At 40.2% G+C, this 26,675-nt stretch overlaps 2 protein-coding genes across 2 annotated transcripts; both read left to right on the top strand.

The window, feature by feature from the left end:
• Nucleotides 1-43: 43 nt before the first annotated feature.
• Nucleotides 44-12,353, top strand: g6fl (g6f-like). The gene is made up of 11 exons (XM_040030168.1): nt 44-326; nt 1,201-1,533; nt 2,884-3,150; nt 3,458-3,493; nt 3,793-4,125; nt 6,462-6,737; nt 10,534-10,656; nt 10,866-10,939; nt 11,167-11,193; nt 11,573-11,619; nt 11,915-12,353. Exons 1-11 carry the CDS (start codon nt 254-256, stop codon nt 11,934-11,936), a joined length of 1,611 nt encoding a protein of 536 aa, XP_039886102.1. The 5' UTR covers nt 44-253; the 3' UTR covers nt 11,937-12,353.
• A 66-nt stretch (nt 12,354-12,419) lies between these two features.
• abhd16a (abhydrolase domain containing 16A, phospholipase) lies at nt 12,420-26,302 on the top strand. The gene is made up of 20 exons (XM_040030165.1): nt 12,420-12,554; nt 15,031-15,087; nt 15,192-15,258; nt 16,957-17,043; nt 17,316-17,401; nt 17,501-17,574; nt 17,749-17,856; nt 18,312-18,426; nt 18,509-18,610; nt 18,720-18,783; nt 18,897-18,946; nt 19,269-19,392; nt 19,844-19,948; nt 20,035-20,098; nt 20,270-20,326; nt 23,114-23,176; nt 23,278-23,354; nt 25,299-25,397; nt 25,495-25,541; nt 26,186-26,302. Exons 1-20 carry the CDS (start codon nt 12,453-12,455, stop codon nt 26,267-26,269), a joined length of 1,632 nt encoding a protein of 543 aa, XP_039886099.1. The 5' UTR covers nt 12,420-12,452; the 3' UTR covers nt 26,270-26,302.
• Nucleotides 26,303-26,675: the final 373 nt, after the last annotated feature.

The following is a 26,675-nucleotide window of genomic DNA, read 5'->3' as shown; positions in this document are numbered from 1 at the left end:
TCCATGCACACATACATGACTGGAATAATAACAGTCTTTTCCTGCTGATTATGTCCATTCTGGTTGCTCCATATCCTGTTCGGCTCAAAGATGTGCAGCAAAGTTGTTAAGATGCCACTCAGGCAAACCAATAATATTGGAGGATGCAGAAAAATACTTCTTGCTGTTCCGAAGAAGAGTAAGAAAGGTCACAGTGTCAAAGACAGAGACAACTGGTGCAGTGAGAGTGGTTTTTCTTTTCTTTAAATCTGTGATGGAGGCTGGTTTTCTCACCTTTATTCTTGCTTCCTTCTCTGTGGTATATTCTTGTCGCGTCGGCATCACAGGTACGAACCGATTTCTGTGATTTTTGGAAGCACATTTTTTGACTGTACTTGAAACTATTCATGCTGAAAACACTGCCTTCATTTCCCAGCAATTACAGCTTTTGAAGTGCAAACTTTAATGAATTCACGGCTCTGAATGTAAATTACGATGATGAGTCACACCTAGCGAGGCTTGTTTTGTTGTCCCAGAGGGTCAATTTAAAAAAAAAAAAAACTATTCCTACTGTATCTTTTACCAAGTTAAGAAGAAGGAAAAAAGCTTTCTTCTCTCCTTTTGCTGTTTGCCGTTTTTCCCACCTGGTCCAGTTTACCTTGCTATTTAATCCTATGCAGCACCGATATGCCCACAGTTATCATAAGATGGAAAAATCCACAGTATTTGTGTTTCTGAAATGCATTTTAAATTCATTTGAAGCAAATGTGACGCTTTAGTTGTCTGTTTTACATAAATCGAGTTGTTATCTCCCGTAGTCTTTTTAGTGCAAAGTTCTTTTTGTTACTATCCATCCACAGCAGCACTACAAGGAAATACTGTACCGTCTGGGGAAACAAAGAGAGGAATTCTGTGCTAAAAAGACTTTGAAAGATAACCATTATGTATGACTGACTCTAACAGCAGAAGCCTCATAATAGCCTCAGCTAAATTCATCTAAATCATTTTTACTCATAAATAGGGATGAGGATTAACTGTAATAGTTGCTTTTACTCTACATATGGCCATGTGTAGAGTCATTTCTTGAGTTGAAAAACATAATCCTGTCCTTTGCGCACAAGATTAAAAAAACTCGAGCAGTAAAGCAAGACTATATTTTCAATGCATTTCAGCTTCAGGAATTAATCTTTTATAATGGCAAACGTGTCTATTCTCCTTCAGATTGGAACGATGTTGTGGTGGTCAGAGAAGGAATGCTTACCACTTTGATCTGCAATGACACAAGTGTGAGAGGGCCTGTGACCATTAACTGGAAGGTGAAGCTATTTTGTACAAATGAGTGGAAACTGATCATGTTAGCCAGTGCAAATGAAAGGATCTCTGGAAGTGCCTTGAAGCCATCCATGCAATTGACTGACTCTAACTTTAAAGACAGTGGGGTTTTCTCACTGTCTTTAAAGCCTGAAGCAGCAGACATTGGTTTCTACTCATGCTTGATACGACAACAAGAGAAGATACTTAAGGAGGAGATTATCCTTTTAGTCATCCTTACAGGTAGGAATAACAAGACGTTATTGTGCATTTGAAAGATACTCCTACTAACATGTCATCAAAGATTTTCAGATATATAAAGTATGCATATGTGTTTATACAGATCTATAAATGATTAAAGTTCCCCACCAGGTAATTTGTGAGATCTAAACACACTCATCATTAAATAATAATTTTTGTAATGCGGTTTTCAAGAATTCTCAGCATGGCTGCATGGCAGTGCAATGGTTAGCACAGCAAGAAAGCTGTAGGTTGAAACCTCCTGCTTGATAACATGAAGTTTGGATGGGGTTTTCTCAGGTACTCCATCTTCGTGGTGCTTCTAAATCAACTGTAGGTGTGGATGTGAGGGTTCTCCTTGTGTTTACCTTCCCTCCCTCCAAATTCAGTTCAGTTCTGTTTATATAGCACCATTTCTCCAAGTCACCACAAGGAAATTTACATTGTAGGTAAAGACCCTACAATAACACAATCAGATGACCCTCATGAGCAAACAGTAGGCTCGAGCCCACCACACCTAGCAGATAAGCAGTTAAGAAAACAGATAGATGAATTTCCAAATGTTACTACAGGACACAAGCTGCCACTGAAAAAGTCCGTTCTCAGTGTTTGTGAGTCCAGGCTTCAACAGTGTATTTTACCTATTGGACCACTGACTTTCAAAGTAGTTGTGATGTCTGTCCCAGATCAGTCTTCTGGGTACTCATCTTTAAGAATACATTTTAGGTACACTCAGAGAAACTTTCCACTTGAAGAGTTTTCATGTGTCTCTGAACATCCATCATTCTGTAGAGTCCCACATCCAGGAGAAGAAATACCAACTAAATCTTTTAGTGTAGGGAGACTTTAACTTAGTTGTTTTTGATTTTTCTGCGTTTCGGCTCCTCCATGCTGTCCTTTCCTTTTCTTTTAAATCTCTCTACGTCTTTTTTATACACAGTTCTTCTTCACAATGCTGCATAACTAAAAGAATATTATTTGCTTGATTTATAAATGACAGCAAACAGTATATGTAGGAAATGATCTTTTCTGCAACCACACTTTTATTTCGTAACATCTGGCACATCTTCTTAAGTCAAGTAGTGCACCTATATATGCAGCTCGCTTTACACTGTTTTATTTGAACCTTTAATCCACTGCATTCCAGAGGGAAACACTGGACTTTAAAACCCACTAGATTTATGTTGATAGTTACACAGCAGATAAATAATTTACTTGCAATCGAAATGAGCCTCACATCATCCAGATACAGCAATAAAAGGCTGTTTTTGCCTGCCACAATGAATGTTTGTTTAAATGCCTGGAGAATTAAGTGCCTTTGCACAAATTAACTCTTTCCTTTCTCATCTCCAGTCAGCGTCGTCCCCAATGTACCCATTCCTCAGTACAGCACCCTGCGGCTGATTGCCAGCGTCACTCCTGACTTTGCCTACACAAAGGTCACCTGGGCAGGACCTGGTGATATTACACTGAAGAGCGAAAAAAAGTCAAAGACCAACACTGTGGCCAAACTACCACAAGTTCTGAACAACGATGATGGTGCTTATGTCTGTATGGTTTACCCCCGGGGTAACAGCAGCAGCCGTCTCTTTGCTTTCAATGTGGATGTAACAGTTTCTGGTAAGGCTGACTGGAAGAAGAGAAGCCGTGCAGAAGCATTACGAGCTAGAATGCATTTGTTGTTGCTTTTATTGATGGTGCAAGTGGGCATCAATGCCAGAAACTCCAGCAACAGCATTATTTATTTAGAAGTCTTGTAGCTACAGTTCTTCAAAGTATTTACTTTTATAGACCAGTTTCAAGACTCAAAAGCAGAGTGTAGATCTGCACTAAAATCCAGCTAGTCCTCCTGTGAATATTATAGTTGCTACGTTTATGTATTATTCATTATTTGCTTTTTGCCCCCCACCCAACCCCATCCCCACAGCTGACAAAGTGGCCTCATTCACCAATATAACACATGGTAAGTAACTCTGTAACACAAGCAGTCTGAAAGTCCTGTGTCAGCAGCTTGGTAATCAGGCAGAGCAGAATGCAAGAGCAGAGCTGAAGAAGTGACTCTCAGCATATAAGAATGTAATCCCTATTGTTGAAGGAATTTTTCCCCTACTGTATCTCCATTTTCCCACTTTCTTGCTATTCTGTTTATAGTTTCTCTACCCCACTCTTCATGCATCCACTTTTTAAGTCTGAATTCCCCATCCACGTGTCTTCTTGGACAGTAATGTCTCCATATCTGTCCTCCTCCACCCTTTCCTGCAGGTCCTCTGATCTCCACTGCCATTCAGGCTCACACATCCTTCCTCTTAACCTGTCCTGGTGTTGTGGGGGACTATGTGCAGGTGCACTGGGTTCCTCCAGACACCAGAAATCAAAATAATATGAAGAAGGTGTTCGATTACGACCGTTGGAGGGGTACTCTAATGACTAATCAAAACGAGAAACTACAGATGGCTGGTCTACCCTACAACCGAGAGGCTGGGAGCTTTTCCTTTCTGCTTACTCCTGACTTGAAAGATGGTGGCCTCTACGTCTGTGAAGTCTTGCTCAATGACAACATTTTCAGCCAGAGGACGTCGCTCAGCGTGCTGAAAGGTACAGATCGGGGTCAGAGGGAGGAGGCAGTAGAAAGAGGTGGACTGGAAGGAATAAAACAATAGGAGCAGCTCCAGTGGGTCACTGGAGATTAGGACTGTTGGTTTTAGTGTAACATGTGTTAGAATGGCATAAAGGATGCTGTTATGCAAGCATCTGTGATAAAAGAGATACATGGAAAGACCAATTGTCTTTATTCTCCTTGACACAGATTCTAGAGAGATTTTAGACTTTTAAATTTGCTGGACGAATTTAAGCGCTGCCTTCAAAATATATTACTACAAGCTTTGTAAACAGTTGATGTATGTATGTGTGTGTATATATATGTAGGTATGCATGGATGGATGGATGGGTTTTATTTGGTCTTTTCATCATAAAGTATGCCATATGTTTTTGTGTTTAGCTGAAATCCTGCAAAGGCCATAACATATGACTCACTCATCATTTTCATACTCATCAATTCATTCAGTGACCTTTCATGTAATCGCTGGTGGCATCTCCATTTGTTATATTTCTCCACCTACTTATTCTGTTTTTATTATTATATTTTTTCATTTTTCTGTACACTTTTAAAGCAGTACTTTGACATTAAATGAAACATGCTTATTCGCTTTTGTGCTCGGGGTGACGTTATAGATCAAAATAACTTGCTTTGTTTGGCTTAGTATCTAACTGATGATTAACACAAATCTTTTTTCGGCTTGAAAATTTCACATTTACCAGGATATTGTTACAGAAAAATTCAAAATATAGCAATACACAAAAAGTAGCTACAGTTTTTCCAGACAATCAACCTCCTTCTTTTTTACGCCACAATTTTAGCTGCCATTTTTTTAGTTAATGTCATTGTTTTTTATCTTTGTCGTAGTTCTAAGTTACCCTGGATGTGGGAGGAAAACTTTTTAGGGTCAAAATAAGTTGGTCCTCTTTTTTTGAGAACTGTCTAGTTTGCATTAGACTGTGAGGTTAAGCCCATTCTAACAACGTAGATCAGTCTAAAATATGTTAATAAAATCAGCCTCATTGCAGCGTCTTTGCTTGCTGCACAATAAGTCCGAGTATGTTTAAGGCTGTTTGGCAAACCTTAGATATTTTTTCACTGGAAAAAACAAACAAACTTTGTTTAAAGTCTTTATACTAAACTAATATAAATGCCTCTTTTGTTCCTCTGCTAATACATTTCACAATGACACTGGACAATGGTGTTGAACTTACCATAGAACAAAAACCATATAAATTGTGAAACTAAACTATGTGCAGCTTAGTTGCAAAGTCAGTGCAGGCTCAAAGAGTGCTGTAGTGAAAAGAGACTTCCTTCCAGGAGGCCCGTGTCAAGGTGTCATTTCTCCCGCTGAATTGTCCTTGAGCAAGACACCGACTTTTTCTCTAACCCAGTTCAGTGTTCCTACAGACGATGCACTCTGACTGCAGAATTAAGGAAGAGAAAATTTTCCTGCAGCCACTGATAAATTACATTATTAAAGGAATACACTGACTTTACACACATGAAAAAGAACATTTGCTCAATTCATAAATTTAAAGGAGGAAAAAAATCAAGCAGAGTGCTTGTTGATTTTTATGAGTGTGCCTTGGGGAGTTTTCACACTTTGCAGAAGCACACATTATCACCCACATTCACCAAAGCTAATATGCACGCATACACCATGCCCTGTCATGGTGGCCTTGGAGGGTTTTACTAATCACAGTCCCCTTGGCATCCATCACAGTTGTCCAGACATGACCGGGCGATCAGTCACTGTCGCTGTCACCCTGCTTTACACATCTGCATCCCATACACACACACATCCAACCATGCACCACCAATGCACTAATCATGTGATGCACATATTTTTACCCCACCTCATTATAAGTATCATTATGCATGATTATACCTGATGCCCTCCCACCAAGGCTGTAGGTGGCCCACACTGATCACGCTAATCAAGAGTGAAATGTGTGTGTTTTTTATGTGTGTGTGGATGGGGTCTGTGGAGCTTGATTACACCCAGATGGATTCTCATTCCACTTTGATGAGACACTAAACATCAGTCACAGTCAAGCGATGCATTAGCAGCAAATCAAGTTAATGAATATATATTATTTTGACCCTTCTCTGAATTGTTCTTTGTTTTTCATATCCCTTTACCTCATTACTCTCTATCTGTCCTTGCCCTTTTCTATATTCACACACTACCCTTTAACACACCTTGTTCCCCCCCGCAACTGCCTTTTCTGTAACTCATCATTCCTACTGACTTCCCTTTATTTCTTTGGTCTCGTTCTCTTCCCGTGCTGTCCTCCACTCATCCGCTTATCACTCTGCATCACCTCCACAGTTAAAATCAAGAAATATTCCTCAAAGATGGAGTTGATTTGCCTCTACTCGGAGCGGTCCCAGGTCCGAAAAGTCGAGTGGAAGCATCACAACGAGAGTCGAAAGCTAAAGATGTCAAGCAGCAGCCTTGGCAGCGTCACCACCAGTCTGCCCTTGCCCATCACCTCTGACATAGCAGGAAACTACACCTGCGTTCTCCACCTGAAAAATGGGCAGGCCATTCAGGCAACACAAGCTATCACAGTGTCTCCAAAGGTTGTGCAGAATTTGTCCAAAGGTTGGTGTGTTTTCTGATTTTCTTTAGGATCGCTATTATATAACACACAACAGTCCTGGCAGACTTCCTGTCTGCTTGGGAATAATTAACCATGAATGTGGATGCTTCCCGGATATCTGCTCCACGAAGCGTTCTATGGCGTATTCAAGCCAACCCCAGGTCAGCTCGTCTGCCAGAGAGCCTTGGGTTTACAGAGACGAAAGCTCATGACAGATACCATATGTTATGCTTTCTTAATGTAGCTAAAGAGGCCACAGGTCAAAGCTTCCGTACAAAAAGTCTTTGTGATAATATCCAGCTGAATAACTTAATGCATTGGATAATATTCTACTCTGCATTTTATTCTAGAAAATATAAAGCCATATAGGCTATTTTTTTTCTCATCAAACTCACCCAGCTATCTGAGTATAAGAAGACAAGACCTTAGGACATCTCTTCCCACAAAAACTAAATAATTCAAGCTTATTGTATTGGTGGCTGTGGAGGAGCACAGGAGGATGTGACAGTTGAATGAATCCCTTAGCAGAGATGAGTTCACTCCCCATAACCCAATACATCACTTGGGTTGAAGGCCCCCAGAGCTCATCGTGATGCATGGTGATGGTAAAGCTATAAGAATAATGCACAGGAAAGAACGAGCGTTGGAGGGTGAATGGCGAGTAGGAGAAGAGATGAGGCAGCAAGATTTTGTCTGATTGGAGTGGTCAGGTTGCGATACATATACAGTTGTAAGAGAAAGTTTTTGGACTTTTTGGATATTCTGATGATAAGCTAAGTCATGCTTATAGTCAAACACAATCTGACTCAATATGTAGCTAGAAGTTGCACTTTTTATGCACAGATTGAGCACACGGAGTAAATATTTAAAGTCTAGGCTGAGAGAAGTTAGGGTGCTTCTGTGCTCAGGTTAGACTGGAAGTGTGGGCTGGAGATGTGCCTCTTCTTACTAAATACATGCACACAAAGTCAGGTTACTGGCAAAGTCTGCTCTTCTCAAGAGAGACTGGTTTGAAGCAACTCTCACATGATGATGGCATCATAGAAGTGCATAATGCTAGAAAGGGCTCCAAAAGCATTTCTCTCAAGACATGGGTGTTCATGAGTTTACAAGAAAAACTGTCTGCAAGTGGAGGAAAATCAGGACTGTAGCTGCTCTCTCTCGGAGTGGGCGTCCTGCAAACATCACACCAATTCTGAGTTCTGACCTCGACCCAACTGAGATGTTGTGGTTTGACCCGAAGGGGGCTGTTCAATCAAGATGTCCCTGAAATACTGATGAACTGAAACAAGAGCGTCTCAAAGATGCGCAAGTCTCAGAAGCAGCCACAGGAAAAAATCCACTGGAGATTGTTGTTGTTAAAGGGGGTTCAGCAAGTTAATAAATTCAAGAGTGTAACAACTTTCAGCCTGCACTCTAGCTGGTAGCTCTGTGTTTGTTATTATTTTTAATCAGATTTGTCTATAATTGTGACTGAGATAAAGATAAGACCACATTTTATGAGTAATCGCCTCATAAATTCTGGTAATTCAAACTATTTCTTGCAACTGTGTATAGAATAAATATGACCAGCGTTGCATTTTTCCAGCATGTCACAGGGAATTTAGACTGAACAGAGTGAAAATTCAAATAATGTGAGTGTTGGATGACCTACATTTTTTTTCTGTTGAAAAGTGGCAGACTGCACAAACACAGCAATAGTGCAAGATAGCACAAAAAATCAAATCATGGTTAATAATGGATAATGTGACAATAAGTAGTGACAGTTTAAGGTTTCTGAACTGTTATTTTTTTTTCTGGAAGACATCTCGGGTAGCATCATTTTTGTGCTTTGAGCAGGAAGTAAGTGAAGCAAGTTTTTAGTGCACCAAACAACCCATATTTATATTTATAATTTTAGGATATTAACTGAAATGTAAGCCAAGCAGAGTGCATGGTGTAGGACGTAAAATAACAATGCACTGTCAAAATTCTTTCACCGGTGGCAGAGTTCAAAGACTGCAGAATTGAACCAATTATTGTGCTGAGGAGCACACAACATACTTCAAATGTCAGGGATTTTCTGCAGTCATTTTCTATCTTCAGTTTGTCCATCGTTTGCAAAGCATTCAAGCAGTTCTTCAGGCACTCCTCCCTACAATTGCAATAATATAAATCACTCCCTACCTCATTTGAGATTAAATAGATGAGGTAAAGAAGTGGCAATGGGGGAAAGAAATAGTAAAGATATAGAGGAAGGTGAAAGAAAGAAAGAAAGAAAGAAAGAAAGAAAGAAAGAAAGAAAGAAAGAAAGAAAGAAAGAAAGAAAGAAAGAAAGAAAGAAAGAAAGAAAGAAAGAAAGAAAGAAAGAAGAGGACAAGTGGTCATGAGAATCTAGGGGCATTTACGCCTCACTTCACTGTGCTCAATTACCATAATTCATGCGTTAAAGCTGGCATGGAGAACAGAGCAGGTCAGTCTTGGGGTCAGCTCTCACTACAATATTCCATTAGCAACCTCTACACTCACTCACCAATCAATTACACCTCACACAGCACATAATGATTGATTATTTTGAAGCTGGCTAAAAGCTGAGACACCGGGGCTAAGGTGAAGCCCAAGGGCCATCCCCTTTCAAACAAAATGTGTGAAAAGTTGGTGAAAGTGAACTTTACTTTTCACCTGTTTTCTGTCCTTTGGAGAATCTTAAATGAAGGAGTTAATCATAAATTCTTCTAATTATGTAATTACATAATCAGTCTTTGCAGTGATTGAGAGTGAATGAGGCTTCTCTTGTGTAACCCGAAGACGTTTGTTAGATCTTACTGTTTTGTGCTCTGTCTACAGTTGAGCAGACAGACAACGGTGCGCTTGTTCAGGTGCACTAATTTACGCAATCTCTGTGGAAACAGGCGCCACCCTGCTGCTTCCCATGTTGCCCGGTGGCTGTGTTTTGCAAGACTGATGTCACCGTCATTATGCAAACAATCCTGACAAGTTTGATCGCACGCATGTGCTCTTCCCACAAAATTTGACTTGTACAACAGTGAGCTAATGTTGTGCTTATGTAATGTTTGTGATAATCATGCCTACGCTTTTAAACAACCTGTTTTTAAATACTGCATCGGCCAGGATTGGCTGAAAGACTGCAATCCCCCATTGTTTGTCAGTTTGCCTAGAAGCTTTTTGTCGCTGGGATCAGATGTCAAGGGAGTGCAAAGAAAAGCATCTCCAGACTTTACCTACATCATATTTAGAAAATGCGAAATGGAATAATTAGGGTTTTGTTTTTGCATAAACAGCTTTGTGTGGAAGTGGCATTTTGCTGAGTTTTTGTTGTTTGTTGTAATGATCAGAGAGTATCTGGTCTCCTTGATACTGCTGCTTTTCGTCTTCTCATCCACGCTTCAAATTGACAGCCTTTACTGTCCAGACGGAGGGTCTGTCAGATCGATGTCTTCGAAGCTGCTCTACAGACTATTCATTCTGTCTGTCAGAGTCTCGATTTCCTCGCCTTATTTCACTGCACCCTTTGTCTATGACTGACAGCAGTATGATGCAAATCCATGTAACATGTTCAGGAAATTGGAAGTGCAAAATGTCCTAAAATATAGCTCCAAGTGTTAAGAAAAAAAGGTTTCCCCCCCCCCTGCTCGACTAGAACAAACTGGAGAGCAAACAGCAATAAGTTCCTGGACAGCCTTAATGTCATTCAACCACACACCATCACCGCTCTCTGAGTTTTATATTAGCACCGTTCTTGGAAAAAATCATGCTTCTCTCTCTCTTTTCTCTTTCTCTCACTTTTTCCTTTTGTAGAGAGTGTCGATGACACCACCTCCTCCCCGCGCCCTTCTCTCACTGCTTTATTACTCCTGGTGCCCCTGGTTGCCGCAGCTGTCGGTGTGTTGCTATGGAGACAGAGACACATTTCTGATCGCGGTGAGTCTTCTGGCGTTTTCTTTTTTGACAGCTTTCCGTGTTCCGTCCATCTTCGGCCCCTGTTGGCTTCCACTGAGTGATCTGGGCCGTGACATCCTCTGGGGTTGTTGTAATGAATCTGCCCCCCACCCCACTCCCAGCTCCTCCATCCCTGTGCAGCCGAGTGTGTTTGCGTGTGTGTACACTAGTAACTGTCTTTTTGTACTCAGGTATCGAGCAGTCTCTGTCTGTCCACTCGGGTGAAGCAGAGAACATCTATGAGAATCCTGAAGATATTAGACAGGTGATGAATTCAACTAAATACCTCCTGATGATTTTTGCCCTCATCTTCCCCGCTTCTCCATCGCCCCTCTGGTATTTGCTTCCCTCCCCCTCCCCTCCCCCTTTACCATCTTCTCTCTATAGTGCACTTTTTCTTCTCTCGTCTGCTTCTGTTTTCCTCCGACTTCAAGTGTCCCTCCCTCTCTGTCACTTGATGTTCATTAAACCAGTTTTTTCCCCTCCCAACAGGCCCCTCCCCAGGGTCCAGTCTACATGGTGAGTTATTATGCACTCACACACATGCAGGCACAGTGCATGCATGTGTCTGTGCAAGTAACTGTGACACACATCTTCACTAGTGCATACAAAGTCTCATTCTCTCTATTGCACCCTCCCTAAGCTGTCAGCAGATACGTCTTCCTTCTCACTTCCAGTCTTCTCCTCTAATCTATCAGCCTTCACTCAGATAAAAACATTGCCTATCAACTGTCACCCTTACATTAGTGGTATTAACAAATCAATCTCATTACACACCAGAGGGACATAAATCTGGCCTGAGTACATCTCTTTATCCTTCTCCTCTCTGTCCCACTCCTTCTCACTCTCACTCACTCTCTCTCTCTCTTTCCCGTTTCCCCTTTCTTCTTTATGTCAGGATTTGAAGCCAAGAGGAGAGGATGATGTCTATAAAGAACTGGAGCGGTAAGCAAACACAGTTGCATCACCTGTGTGTGCTTTTGTATGTTGTGGGTTTGCACTGCCACTCATGTGCCCTTCACATTCTTCTCACACTCACCAATCACCCCAGCCTGAAAATCACTCTGACACTGTGGCATAATATCACGCCACGCGCTGACAGGCAGCACTCCTTCACCCGTGTGCTGTTGTTGCGTGGGCTGTCTGTGTTTGTGTTTAAGGAAGAATAAAAGAGACTGGGGCACTGGAGATTTGTGTGTGTGTGTGTATTTGTGAGTGTGTCTTTGCATTCTGTTTTCAGATACGAGCAGTGTCAAAGCTGATCACCTACCCACATCTCCCCCGTATCCAGCTGTCACATCCGCTCAGCTCCCAGCTGCTGCAGAAGGCCTTTTTAAACACAAGTAACAGCTAAATGTCAGAGTTTGGATTTAAAGAAAAACTTCAGTGCTTTAGGGACATGCTACACAATTGTTTAAATGTTTTTACTCTATTCTAAGCTATTGTCAAGTAGTAAAGTTAAAGCATTCTTTACTTAAAATGCTTCAAAACCTGTCACCCATGTATAGCAGTTTATACAGTACCCTACTTCTGTATGTCAAATTATCTTTTCATGAGTTTCCTTGCTGTCAGTCATATTTGCTGTTATCCAATTTTATAATCTTCTGCAAATAATATGTGTACCAATAATTTTATTTTTAATTAATATGTATACTAAACTTTTAAATAAAGACTTTGGGTGTAATTCTTGCCTTCATTTCTAAACAAGATATTCTTAAGAGCGTTTCGCGTTTGAGGTTTTGGTGGATACGGGCTTCCGTAGTTCTCGTAGTGGAAGAATGGCCGTCTGGATGTGGCTTCGCTGTGTTTTAGGGCCTCATCTTCAACGAATTCATCGTTCCCCGGACCAGTCTCGACCTGACGGGAGATCGGGAAGGAGGGTACGGATGTGTACAGTATTTTGCATGATTTTTAAAACAGCTGATTGCGAAAGATTGAGCAATAATTAATCCTTTCGCTTCCATTTAGCTGCAGCTGCGGCCCGGAAGTGTCAGGTGTTTGTTATTGAAACCGTGCATTGCAATGACATTTTAGAAATAAATGAAAAGACAAGAACGCAACGACACGCTGGTCTCGTTGTGTTTTGTTTCGTCTCGTCGTCTAAGGAGCGGTCATTTAAATTCAATCTATCTTCGATGATGTCAAACCGCTTCTGCTAACGCTAGCCAGGAGCCGAGCAGAACCCAGGAGGAACGAAACAGAAAACAAATAAATTGAATAAAAATATTAAACTCAAACAGGGACAATTTAAAGGCATAAAAACTGTAAAAAAGGCATTTGGGAAGACAGAATTGTAGAATACATTCTGTCTTCAAATTATAATGCTAACAGCTAAGCTAACGTTTGTTAACTTGTATGAAATTACGATAGATCGAATAAGTGACGCGAAGGAAATGACACCGCAACCACAAAAGAATTAATTAAAAGTATCCCTAGAAATTAAATGAGAGCTGGAGATCTAAAGAATTCGACGCTCAGCATCGAATACATACACTTCTACATAGACTTACACACTTTATTAGGTACACCTTGCTAGTATCGGGTTGGGCCCTGTTTCGCTTTAGTTCTGCGTGGTACAGATTCCACAAGGTGCTGGAAACATTCCTCGAGGATTTTGGTTCGTACTGTTATGACAGCTTCACGCAGTTGCTGCAAGTTTGTCAGCCTTACATGCATTATGTGAATCCCATTTCACCACATCTCAAAGGTTTTGGTTGAGCGGGTGGTAGGTCGTTTGAGTGCGGCGAGCTCATTGCCATATTTAAGAAACCAAACTGATAAGATCTGAGTTCTGTGATATGGTGACTGCTGGAAGCAGCTATCGGAAGAAGGGTACACAGTGGCCTTAATAAAGGGATTGACATGGTCAGCATCAATATTGGGGTAGGCTGTGGTTTTTAAATAAGGCTTAGTTAGTCGCCCAAAGTATACCAAGAAAATATCCCGCACACTCGAGCCGGTGCAATTTGTAGCCTCCTTTTCTATTCTTAGCTGATAAGAGTGGCACCTGGTGTGGTCTAAAGCAGCTGTAGGCCATGTGTGTCAAAATTCAAGATGTGAAAAAGATTCAAATTCAGCAGATGGTCTTCACTTTGTTTACATGCCTAAATAGTTCTACCTGCAGTTGCACCTAATAAAGTGGCCATTTTACTATATGTGGTGATGATTGAAAGGAAGAGGGAAAAGATCAATAGGAACAGATGTGCAAAAACAAAGCAGTGAATAATATATCCAGTATGAATATGTACAGATGTTGACGTTCATGAGTACAACTTTGTGTTCACCTGTCACACAAGTGTGCAGTTCTATAGAGCTAATTCTTCCTGTCAGCAGAGGCGAATGAGTGTGTTGGAAATGTGAATGCAGATTGATACTAATGCCATTGTCAATTTTGCCTTTAAGTCAGACTAAAGCAGTTGATTAGCTTTTTGATTCCAGATCAATTTTATCTTTGAGTCTGAATATGATCTGTAAATTGAGTAAAACGAGAGATGTACAGATTAAGATGTGCAGAAGGTCCACAGTGACATAAATGTGATGTCACTGTTTTCCAACTGTCAGAAAAACATGTTGTCATTGATACGATTCCTGAGGGCTGGACAATTTGGAACCAGCACTCGGTTTCCATACTCTGTGTAATGAATAATAGACAGAATAGGATGTTTTGTCTTTTATGGGGAGAAATCTGTTCATTGACCACCTTCATCTCACTGTTTGAAATGTGTTCAGCTTTTTCCTAATGATTGTTGCAGCCTTCTGAATGACTTTATTGATCCTGTTGGCATCTCTTCACCAGTAGACCACAGACTGCTTGAAGATCTCTAGTTGCATACATTGACTGAGCTGAGCTTCCACAGATGATCCTGGTTCCATATATTTCTGCCTACATAAGTAATTCCAACATTTAGCCTTTGCACTCAAACTTTAAAAAGCAATCAGCAGCTTTGCAAACAGCTATAATAAGAAAGGTAGATAAATAACAAAGATGCTGCCTGCAGTTTCTGTGTGCTGTGAAGAAGGTCATTAAGTGCTCAGCAGGTATTTGTGCATAATGTTAATGTTCAAATTTGACCATTATCTTCTCAGTCTTGTTTACATTTAGTAGCAGTTGATTCCTGCTACACCACTTCATAAAGTTATCCACCAGTTCCCCAACCACCACCACCACCACCACCACAAAGTCATCAGAAAGCCTCTGCAGGCAGCATGATTCAGAGCTGTAATAGAAATTTTAGGTGTACAGAGTGAACACGCATAACTCAGAACTTTTCTCTTTCTATTAATAACTTGATTTTACGTAACATGAGGGAAACTATTGATGCATGATATGATCAGTATTTCCTTCTCTTTTGCCAGGGATGGAACTACCAACCTAGGGGTCTGGAAAGACACACTGACAGCATTCTTGGCTGGGTCAGTATTATATTGTAATGAACTGTATAGAAAGAAGTAGGTGGAGTTAAACAGAAGTAGATTAAATTAATGATTAGTGATTTGTTTATTATTTCTTCCTCCAGGCTTCAGCACTATGGTCTCTGTCCTACTACAGCTCTCCTCTTCTTCTTTGCTATCTTTACAGGAAAGGTAGGCTGATTCATGAATTGTGTGACTACAGCTGAAATTATTAGAAATGTTAGTCAGTGTGTTGATTATCTGGTTAACTGGAATTTAGTCAGCAGTCATTTTTTATAAGTGATTAATGGAGGAAGTGTCCAGTGGGAAGGTTATTTTTGTAAATTTGAAATTATTTCAGGCATTTGAAGCCACTGCCTCGGGGTGTGGGAATGTTTAATAGACATTTTCACTATTGTTTGATGTTTAAAAGACCTGAGTTAATCTATAGATTTGAGTAAATAATTGCTAAATGAATTGATAATAATTGTTATTTGTGCCAGATATGTTGATGCTCCAACAAGTTGCAGTTAAAAATGAGTCTCACGATGCCAGATGATAATTTAGTGAATATATTATAATACATTGTGATGATGATGATAATAATAATAATAATGATGATGTTATTTTGCTGGCTCTGAAAAAAAGTGAAGCAAGTAGTTTTTGTTTGATGCACAGTAAAAATAGCTTTGAGCATCACTTTGATTATTTAATGTGGGAATTTTTCATTGTTCTGGTTTTTTCTACATTACGTGTGTGTTTTTTTTTTTTTTTTTTTTAAATAGATTCATATAATTATACCAGTCTCTTTGTCCAGTTCTGTTCCTTTGTACTCTCAGTGAAAAATGGCAAATTAAAAAAGAAGCACTGAAGTCATTTTCTCATTCTTTGTACTTCTAAAATGTGAGCTTCATGGGTTTAGTGGATGTCGTTCTCAAAAGCTTTAGGACCATTTTGGTGTTATTTATAATTTGAAACTGTGACTGAAGGTAGAATACATGGTAATTAATCTAGTGTAAAGACATTATAGATATTATGAGAAGTGGTTATGAGTACAAAATGTGAACATTCTAATTATTCTCTTAAAGAAATGCGAGGCTTCAAAACAGGTGCATAACCTGAGAGAGTCATATTAAAAAAAATAAACTGGAGCACTGAGAGTGCACTGAGAAATAAAATAAATATTAACTAAAGTTAATATATTGATTTTACCCTTCTGTCCTCAAATCATAAGATTAATGATTTTTCTAAAGCTTTCCCTGATTAGATGCAATAACAGTGTTTACCATCTATGATATCCGACCCTGCAAAATGAAGAAATGTGGTCACAAAAAATTAACAAAAAGGCGTTAATTTCCAATTTTTAGGGTTTTTTCAGATGCATTTATGGGTTCATGTGTATCTCAATGAATATTCAAGTTTTTACTTGTAATTTAAGATTTGTTTTTTTATTCACTTGATATTTTCTTTTAGGTTTTACTACAGAATATTTTTTTTCATTAATTTGCTTAGAATGGTTTCAAATAATCATCATCACAATTTCCACTTAGACACATGTGGCCATATTTCTCTTTCTGCTGAGAAAGGGGGGGAAAACTACCATTAGGAGATGTACTTAGGAACTGCTGTTCACATACATGTGGGAATAATATAAAGCTAATCAACTGAAACACCCAGTAAGACTGTGCATCAAGAAAGTAATTGCTTGAGGTTGTGTGTTACTCCTTAGTGTAAAGTGCTTATGATATTGATTTATGCACATGGTTGTAGGGTAGCTGTCAGCTTGTGAATCTTTTTATCAGTGCTTGTTAATGAGCCTGGAGTCTGGCAGACAGATGAAGGGGTACACTATGATGGTGTTTGCATCACTGTTACTTTGTCTGTCTTTAGGCTTCATCTGCAGCAGTAAACTGGTTCCTGTGAGTCAGTATGTGGGAACTGTTATTGTGTGTCTTCTTGGAGTGGCCTGTCTTAGAGGTGAGGCTGCTGATTTGAACTCGCTGGGAGACGATGAGTAATTCAGTTCATTCATCTTTCGAGATCAAAACCAATGCTGTGTATGCTGCATGCCAATAAGATTTTATTACCATTGAGACAGTTGAACAAGGTCTACACCCACGAGGCATACTAAACGTACCCTTGAGGATTTGCAGTGAAATGTGTTTTGTGTCTCATATGGACTTTGCTATAACTCCATCTGTCTTTGCTTTCCCCCTGCCTCCCTTTGCTCTTTTCATTTATCACCAAAGGGTGGGGGAGATTTAGGAACACTGATTATGTTCAGTTTATCACAATTCTTGAGGAAACCAAGAAGAATCACACCCCAGCAAACAAGGTGAGATCATAGCAGCTGAACTCAGAAGCTCAACATTAATACTGTTTTGAGAATTAAGAGAGATAAATGACTAAGACATATTTTCTGCTTTCCTTCCAGAAAAAACTGAGATGCTATGACTTTGACTTCTCACATTGGCCTTTGGATTTCAGCTGGACTGAAGTCAGCAGTCCGTAAGTTTGTTTAATCTGTAGTGAACCTGAGGTCGCTGCTTTTCTCTTCTCTGCTTATTTTAAATATATGAATTCAAAGCACTGGGAAGTACACTGGATGAATACAGCCACTGAATGTCAAATGCTTTGTGGCTCACTTGATTCATTGTAAGCCTTTGACTACCTGTCTGACAGAAAGCTGTCCAAGGCTGGCGTTTCTCTGCTGAGGCCAGAGCCCAGATTAAGAGGAGCAGCAGACAGTGTCCTCCACTCTGTCCGCACTTTACCATGCCACATCATCAGGTAAATGCAGAGTTTGTGTTACATCTCTTTTCCACCTACATGGTGTCTGTGCTGGTACTGATGCAGGCTTGCCTGTTGAGATCCATTTCTGCATGTTTAAGAATGGATTGTTAATATCACAGCAAGTGGAAATTTGGGTAATTTCCATGGGCACATCGGGTGCAGCCTCTGGCAGTAATTGATGAATTTTGTGTGGAAGACTCTTCCATAAAAAATAATATCTTTTGTGGTGAAAATGCCTGGACCCAACACCACATCTGTGGAAAAGGGGTAACACTGATCAATGATTTGTTAATTGCAACGCACCAATGGAGCACAAACTCTTAACCTTAGTACTAGGCATCCTATTCCATCCCCTTCAACCCTTTTTTTCTTTTTTTTTCTTTTTTCTCTGAAAATATTTTTTAGCCTGTTAGCAGTTATGCCACAGTGTCATTATCTGTCTTTGTCTGCAGTTTTGTCATTGCCCACACGTTTGGGAGGAGGATGCTGTACCCCGGCTCTGTGGGTTTACTGCAGAAAGCCATGAGACCAATGCTGCAGCAGGGTCAGGCTAAATTAATAGAAGAGGTGGGAAAGGAGCATATTTGGTTTCTCATATAGAGTATAATAAATGCACACACTCAATCATTTTTGTCCCACTTTGTCACAGTTTGACGGTCAAAGAAACAAGCTGGTGGCCTGTGACGGTAATGAGATTGACACAATGTTTGTGGATCGAAGGGGAGATGGGGGACAGAATGGCCAGACTCTGGTAAATGTCTGCAGTGATTTGTTATTTTATGCCTTGGGCTTGTTCCAGGGTCCGACATCATTTCTGTCGCGTTGGTCACTTTACAGCTGGTTCTCTAATTCTGCCACAGGTCATCTGCTGTGAGGGGAACGCGGGCTTTTATGAGGTGGGCTGCATGAATACGCCGCTGGAGGGTAAGGAATGCTTTACTTTCCAAGAGCTGAAATATTTTGTAGTGACATTTAAATTCCGTGCAGTGGGAAATTGTTGCAGTTATAGTTCAGTATTGTGCTGATGTACACTGTAGGTGGCTACTCTGTACTGGGCTGGAATCACCCTGGCTTTGGAGGCAGCACGGTAAGCAGTGTTGGTAGATTTTTTTTTTTTTTTTTAATCATAAAATAGGTCTACAATGTATGTGCTGCATACTGTACTGCTGTGTGCTTGAGTTAGAACAAATAAACAGCTCAGTGGAAAATACCAGTATGTGGAAATTCTGGTTTTAGCCAGGGAGTATTGTTCAAGAGGAACGTGTACACTCCCATTAAAGATAAAATCATTTGGGAGGTTACTTAAAGTGTCATTGTTTATGTGTAGGTTGAGCCTGTTAATTTAGTCATGCATGATGGGCGGGGGTTTTTATTTTATTTTTTATTTTTAACCTGTATTTTCCTTTCAGGGAGTGCCGTTTCCCCAGAATGAGGCCAACGCCATGGATGTGGTGATCCAGTTTGCAGTACACAAACTGGGATTCAGCCTCAGCGACATTGTTATATATGCCTGGTCTATTGGAGGATTCACAGGTTCTCAAAGACAAGAACAACACATGCTAATTTTTTTATTTTTTCCAGTTTGTTGTGCTAAAAAAAAATTTTAATTCTAACCTTGAATACCCAGAGGTAAAAATGTAGCACCCACACAGAGCTTCAGGATAGTGTAGAGTAATCTTAATTTCACCTGTTTATTCTGACCATGTCAACAAACATGCTAATGTTTCAGCCTCATGGCCCTCGTCAGAGCATGGCTGGAATAAATCGCTAAAATTAAGATTAGTCAACCTTATCCTGAGGCTTTGTGTGTGCGCGGCACTCTCTTTAGCTTTTGGGTATTCAGCTGAAGTACAGTACATGATCAGCACTTTAATGTTAAGTGTGAATTATGGTATGTAGTCCTTCCTCGGGCTTATGTTTATCCCTCATCTGTGTTTTCTTCTCTTATTTTTTTGTTCCTCTGTCTCTTTATTTCTCTTTTTAGCCAGCTGGGCAGTGATGTCATATCCAGAGATCCAGTCATTAGTGTTGGATGCCTCCTTTGACGACCTCCTGCCTCTGGCCCTCAAGGTCATGCCTGACAGCTGGAGTGAGTCCTAGATGTTAAAGATCTCAAACTCTATGTAGCAACTTTTTGTAGAAGTCAGTAACTTGAGTGTATTTGGTCTCTTTCAGGGCCGTTAGTACAACACACAGTTAGGCAATACATGAACCTCAACAACGCTGCGCAGGTTCTTAAGTGAGTGGGACAGTCTGATTGCAGTGACACTAATCGTGAAAAGTCAAACTCTGAATCACTGAATGTTATGTAATACAGCCGCTAATAATAACAAAACTACATTTTTTTTAGTGGATTGCTCACAGTTGTGTGGTTGATGATTAACACAAGCGCATGCAACTCTTTGTGCAGATACCAGGGACCAGTCCTGCTGATCAGGAGAACCAGAGATGAGATCATCACCACAACGTAAGTCCACACATGTCATGAAATTTATAAAGTCCTTCAAATGGCTCAGCATGGCAGGTTTGCTTTTTACTGCCCAGCCCACTGCAGAAATGTCCACACATGATGCAGTCAGACCACAGAAAGTTCAGTGATTGCTGGTGACATGAAGTGGGCAGGTTTTCTCACCACTGGGGTGAGCAATTAAAGCAACTATCAATGAGAATGAAGGGTATTGTTGGTTGACATGAGATACGGTTACCTAGGTAACCAGAGCTTGGAATATCTGGTAATTGCATCAACCACCAATGCGTGACAAACAAAACATTTCCGGTGTGGACTTTCCTAAGCAGGGACTTTTTTTTAGGGGAAGCTGGATTTAGAGAAGGAGAAAGAAAGCGCTAAATGACATCTCAAATTAAAAATGCTCCAAGATGAAGGAGATGGGGCATGTCTAGTTACCCAATATCAGTTTCCCAAAACCTGGGAGATAGTTGGTGACGTGGACACACTGACACACACAAGTATCTATAATATATAATTATTAAGTACACTGAATTACCACCCATAGTATACCCTTACTTCATCCATAGAATTTGCTACAGAGGTGTGCATTAACATAGTGAACATAAACATTCATCCCAGAGTCATCCTGGGCATGCTCTATGCTCAGGGACACTACAAGAAACCTACAGAGATACTACAGCTCGGACTTGTAACATTTAACTTGCTGAAGCCTGTAAAGTTGAGTACAATTAGAAGAAGACTGAACAAGTGTGGCTTGTTTGGAAAGGTTTGCCGGGGGGAAACCTCCCAGATGCCTGCAAAGATGCATCTGAACAAACAACAAGACTTCTGGAACAATGTCCTTTAGACAGACGAGACCAAAGTGGAGATTGGTGTAAACCAAACACGGCATATTAGCACAAACACCTCATACCAACTGCCAAGCACAGGGGTGAAGGGGCTGCTTTGGTCTTGTTTTGCAGACACAGAACCGTTTTGCCTTGCAGTCATTGAGTTGTAACTCCTCTGTTTTCCAAAGTATTCAAGAGTCAAATGTGAGGCCATCTGTTCTTCAGCTAAACATGGCTGAAATTGGGTTTGATCTGAAGCACAGCAGCAAATCTACAGAAGGATGGTTGAAAAAGAAAATAATCAAGGTGCTGCAATTGTCCAAAGTCCAGATCTCAATCTGATTGAAACGCTGTGGCAAAAACGTTAAAAGAGCTGTGGACAAACAAACACCCACAAACTTCAATGAACTGAAGCAAAGCTGTAAAGAAGAGTGGGCCAAAATTCCTCCTCAACGATTTGAGAGGCTGATAAAGTCATGCAGAAAATAATTAAAAGAAACAAATAAAAAGCTCGGGCTCCAGACTGCTTTAAATACAGCTTCAGGGTTTTTTTCTACTCTTAGGTCTGTATAATAGCAGTGACAGTGGATTCTGGTAACGTGGCTGACTCTCAGGCACACAGCTCTGGCTGTGAGTACAAGATCCCCACGTAACCCTCCTATTTAAGCTTCACGGTTGTGAGGGACAGTCATTCAGAAGAAAGTTGATTAATATGGATTAGATTGTAAGTAATATAAAAAAGATTTTAACAATTGTGTACCAAGCAAACAGTTGTTTATTTCCACAGCACTTCCATAATGTAGTTGACGAAAGCAAACTCTCACAATACAGAGAGAAGTAGAAAGTTCACCCTCAGTCACAAATTGACATATTTCTTGGATAAGCAGTAACCAGAACTTCTTACTTCCTTTGGTTCGGTTCATTACAGTTATGAGATAGCTGTATTGTAAATTTCTCTTGAAACTCCAGGGAACATGAATGCCAAGGTGAGCTTTTGACTCAAACTGCAGAAAATATTCAGTGCAGCGATATTTGATTTGAAGCCCTTGCACTGCGTGTTTCAGTTCAGTTTGCCTTGTAACCACTACAGGGAACGTGAAAGGAAAGTCGGTGTTTGTTACTTACAGCATTAAAAATCTGATTAAAAATCAGTATTTATCTGATGATGATAACCGTCTGGATTTTTCACAACTTCCTGTGCTTTTAGTCCAAACTATTTCCAGTAATAACATCCTGTAGTCATGATTTCAGTGAAGGTTATGAAAGTTTTGTGTCTGTGAATGGATTTGCTTGCTTCTATTTTTTTTTTTTATTTATTTTTTTTATTGTTAAGAAATATTATTTAAATGTGAAAATTTGTACATGTGTTTGATTAAATATATGAATAATACAGCAGTCTGAGTGAAGACAGATTCAGATGGATTTAAAACACAAATTCTTACACAAAGTTGCTACAGGATGCGAGTTTAACTACAAAATCTTAAAGGCACTCGGCAGTCTTACTTTATATAGGAGTACAGGCAGAACACCAGTTGGCAACTAGTTGAGTGGAGTCTCCTGTTGCAAAGAGACCCATCGAAGGGTTGCGTTTATCAGCGCAACCCTTTCCATATTGATTGCAATCTGTTGGCGCTCTGTCTGCAGATAAATTAGACAGCAGTTATTTGCAAACCTTTATAATCTGTCTGAGTGTGATTGCAGTCAGTCTGAGTTGGATCATCGTTGTTTGGAGATAGGTTGCCTCCTGCAGGGTGACCTGTGCAGTTTCCTTGTGATTGTCCTGCAGTCAGTTGCACCAGGCACGCCTGTGTTTCCTCGCTGTGAGGAGAGGCTGTCGTCACATTTTGTTGTTTCACATGTAGTTTTAAGTGTTTAGTTGGTTAAAATAACCTTTTTATTGTTGGATTTTTTTTTTTTTAAGTAATTAACCTTTGAGTTTTATTTTGCATTTCAGGGGTCCTGAGGACATCATGTCTAACAGAGGCAATGACCTCCTGCTCAAGCTGCTACAGTTCAGGTTGGTCTCTTAGCCTTCAATGTTGTCATTGTTCTCGCTGTTCAGTCAATTTGCACTTGAGTAATACACTTTTTAACTGGCGATATCATTTTTCTGGACAGGTATCCCAAAATAATGACAGATGAAGGGATCAGAGTAGTCAGACAATGGCTCGGAGCCTCCAGTCCATTAGAAGAAGGTACGTGGCACAGTAAAAGGTGTTATCGTAAAAGTCTGACTCCTCCTTTTAAACATCTAAAAACTATAATTCACATTTCGTCTTCGTGATGGTTTCCTTGGACAGATCTTGTGTTCTGATTACTCAACAAATGATTCAGATTGTGTTGCTCTGGCTGAAAATCTTCACAGCACAGATCGTTTGCCTCAGGATATTACAGTAGACCTTGTTGAAAATTTTACCCCGAGGTACAGAGTTACAGCGCACAACCTCGTGTTTGTAAAAACGATGATCATGCGCCTGTTTACACCTTCAGAATTTGTACAATGCAGAAAACCTTTGTTTTTGACTCTGAGGTCATTTAAATTAAATAGGTTTTTATTGTTTTATTCATTTTTATGGGTAAAACTTTTGATAACTTTATGGATTTGTCACATTATGGCCAACCCTGCATGAAATTTTTACTGGAGGTGCGATCCGCCCAAAAACTAAAGTGATTAAGTTTTGAAAATTGATAACCTGATCTGGGTCCAGGAGAGATGCATTAATGTTGTGAAATGGGAGAAAATTGGGCAGATTCTGCAATATAATCATAAATACGTTAAGAACGAGTGAATTTATTGTAGAGGGAATTTCCAGCCTTGTGGTGGTTGGACTCGGACATCTACAGTTATGCCCTTAGGTATTTAAACAGTTTCTACACCTGACAGGAGGTTTTGAATCAAACAATCAAAAAAGCACGCTTACCAAAAGTACTGTATCACCTGTTTTCAGATGCTTAGAATTAATTGGACCAGTGGCTTACAGTTTCACGGCCTGGTGAGGCCTGTGCCCTTCTTATTAAGTAACCATTAAACCAATAGGAGCTGAAGTTATATTTGGTAGCGTTTTACTCTCAATGAGAAGACCAGAGAGATGTTTATGTAAGTGAAGGAAGACCATCATTAGGCAAAAACACAGACTCATCAGAGGGAATGTAAACTCTAGAAGTGGTCAAATAAACAATCTGATTCTTTCTTAAAAAGAAGGAATGCACTCACCAGAGGTAGGCAGATCATTGTGAAGATCTATAACCAAGAGGGGCCTTTGTGAATGTAAATACAGAGGGTTTACAATAAGGTGCAAACCACTGGTTACACACAAGAACTAGTAAGGACATGTGCACAGTCCTGAAATAAAAAGTCTGAATGATGGGAAGAGTAAACCTATGGAGAAACAGAGCAACGGCTCGTGATTTGAAGCATACCACGTTTTCTATAAAACATGGTGGAGGGAATGTTATGACAGTGTAACTAGGTCACTGATGTTTGATGTTTTTGTGACTGCTGACTGCTAGAAATGGCAACATGAACTGGGACGTATACAGAGCTGCAGATTCAGCCAGATGCTGTTAAACCGATCAGGTAGCACTTCGCAGTGCAAAGGGATAATGACCAGAGTGGTTAAAGCTAAAGAAATTGGATGGCAGTCATTTGATCTCAACACAAATAGAGCATCATTTTCAATTTTTACATGCAACTCACTGCAGCAAAGAGCCATAAATAAGCAGTAACTAAAGGTGGCTGCAATTATAGGCTTGGCAGAGCAAGGTAGGAAATACGGCATTTAGTGATGCCTATGGTATCTAGACGGGTACTAACTGAATGTAAAGGATTTCATTCAAGTATTATACATAAAATTATTATAATTTGTCATTTTACTTTTGAGCGTCGGGAAATGAGGACAGCGTTTTAAAGTGGCTGTTATTCCTTAGCAGTAAATGCAATGTATTTTTAAAACAGCTTGAATTCAAGCTAAGTCTGCCCTTCACTCCCACAGAATCCAAGCTACAAAATTTGTGTAATTGTCCAAAAACATGTGGTCCTAAATGTATTCAAAGTGTAAATTTTGGCTATATTTAGGACACCAACTTGCTCGTAAATTTGTATTATTAACTGTATAATAACACCAGCTCTTTGTCTGCAGCGTCTGTGTACAGTGGCTATGAAGTGGACGACGACTGGTGCGTGTCTGTGCTGCAGTCCTATCAGGCAGACAGAGATGTTTCGTTTCCATGGAGTGTTGGTAAGCCCTGGGCTGCTTTCACATTTAAAAGGCAAATAAACTCCCCACAAACATAAAGTGTTTTTAATACGGTCTGATGCACTGTTAATGTTACCAGGTGAAGATATGACTCTAGAGGGAAGGCGGCAGCTGGCTCTATTCTTGGTAAGGAAGTCATCCGCTGTTATCAGTGTGCTACATCTCTGTGAGAACAGTTATTCCCCTGTGTGGCTTAAAGGACAGCCACTTGTTGTCTTTATCTGATCTGTCCAAGTTTGATTTTAATACATTCAAGTTCCTCCTTTTACGCTCAGCGTCTCATTTCCTTTTCTCAGTAAGCCCCATCTTCTCGTTTTAGGTCGGTTTACCTTCCCTCCTTCTATTGCATCCCCATTTTAAAAAAAAAAAAAAAAAAAAAGAAAAGAAAAAAAGATCACAGCTATTCAGACATCATTACCACTAAGGAACACTTTCCTGGTCGCCATAGTAACCAGCTCACCTGTGCTCTCAGGTTGACTGGTGTAATATATTTCACTGCGCTCAGCTTATTGAAGTCATTTAACATCAAACAAGAGGAGTGCCATCAATTACAGCTAATGCTATGCTTTTCCTCCCCTGGTAATGCCTTCTAAATTAGGCTTTATTCACCTCCTGTGTAAACCCTTAAGAGATGGGAGAGATTTGTAAGGCACTGAGCCAGGTAGACCAAACCTAATATAATCAAGTTCTGCACTTTTTGTTCACTGCCCTCCCACACCTCTCATTCCACATTCCTCCTCCATCCCTGCTGTCTTTTTCTTTCTCTCAAGGCACGAAAGTACATGCGAAACTTCGAAGCAACACACTGCACTCCTCTCCCCGCCATCGAGTTCCACCCGCCTTGGAGACTGTAAAAAAAAAAAAAAAGGGGGGGGGGGAAAGCCCACTGATGGATGGACGAGGGCAAAGACAGAGGACTCGTATGGCCGGTGGTCAGAGTTTGTTCCTGGCACAGCGTGAATGTACTGCTGTGATTTTGTTCTAGGATTTTTCTAAGACGAGTTGTCGCGTATAGTTTTGCCGTGATGGCATCTAGAAGTATCTGGTCTACTATTTATGCCCCCTCAGACAAATCCCTGTAAATTATAACATGTTTTATTTTAGTTTTTGTAATGAATTCTACTTTTCAGTGTTTCTCCTTTTAAAAAGAAAAGAAAGATGCATTTTAAATAAATGCACAAGCCATTACTCACTCCTTCCAGTCTCCCCCTCTTTGGCTGTATTTCTAAAGCAGCTGTAAGTAGAAATATGTTGTAAGTG

This window comes from Simochromis diagramma, unplaced genomic scaffold (assembly GCF_900408965.1).
Source record: "Simochromis diagramma unplaced genomic scaffold, fSimDia1.1 OVJJ01000361.1, whole genome shotgun sequence".
Lineage (NCBI taxonomy): Eukaryota > Metazoa > Chordata > Actinopteri > Cichliformes > Cichlidae > Simochromis > Simochromis diagramma.
The sequence above is the reverse complement of the archived record's forward strand: the minus strand, read 5'-3'. Positions and strand labels throughout refer to the sequence as shown.

Excerpts from the sequence above, each read along its gene's own strand:
- g6fl (XM_040030168.1), top strand. The coding sequence starts at position 254 with ATGGAGGCTGGTTTTCTCACCTTTATTCTTGCTTCCTTCTCTGTGGTA. Across the intron at positions 6,738-10,533 it reads TGTGCAGAATTTGTCCAAAG|AGAGTGTCGATGACACCACC; the intron begins GTTGGTGTGTTT and ends TTCCTTTTGTAG. Across the intron at positions 10,657-10,865 it reads GAGACACATTTCTGATCGCG|GTATCGAGCAGTCTCTGTCT; the intron begins GTGAGTCTTCTG and ends TTTTGTACTCAG.
- abhd16a (XM_040030165.1), top strand. The coding sequence starts at position 12,453 with ATGGCCGTCTGGATGTGGCTTCGCTGTGTTTTAGGGCCTCATCTTCAA. Across the intron at positions 17,857-18,311 it reads TTACCATGCCACATCATCAG|TTTTGTCATTGCCCACACGT; the intron begins GTAAATGCAGAG and ends CTTTGTCTGCAG. Across the intron at positions 19,949-20,034 it reads GGTCATGCCTGACAGCTGGA|GGCCGTTAGTACAACACACA; the intron begins GTGAGTCCTAGA and ends GGTCTCTTTCAG.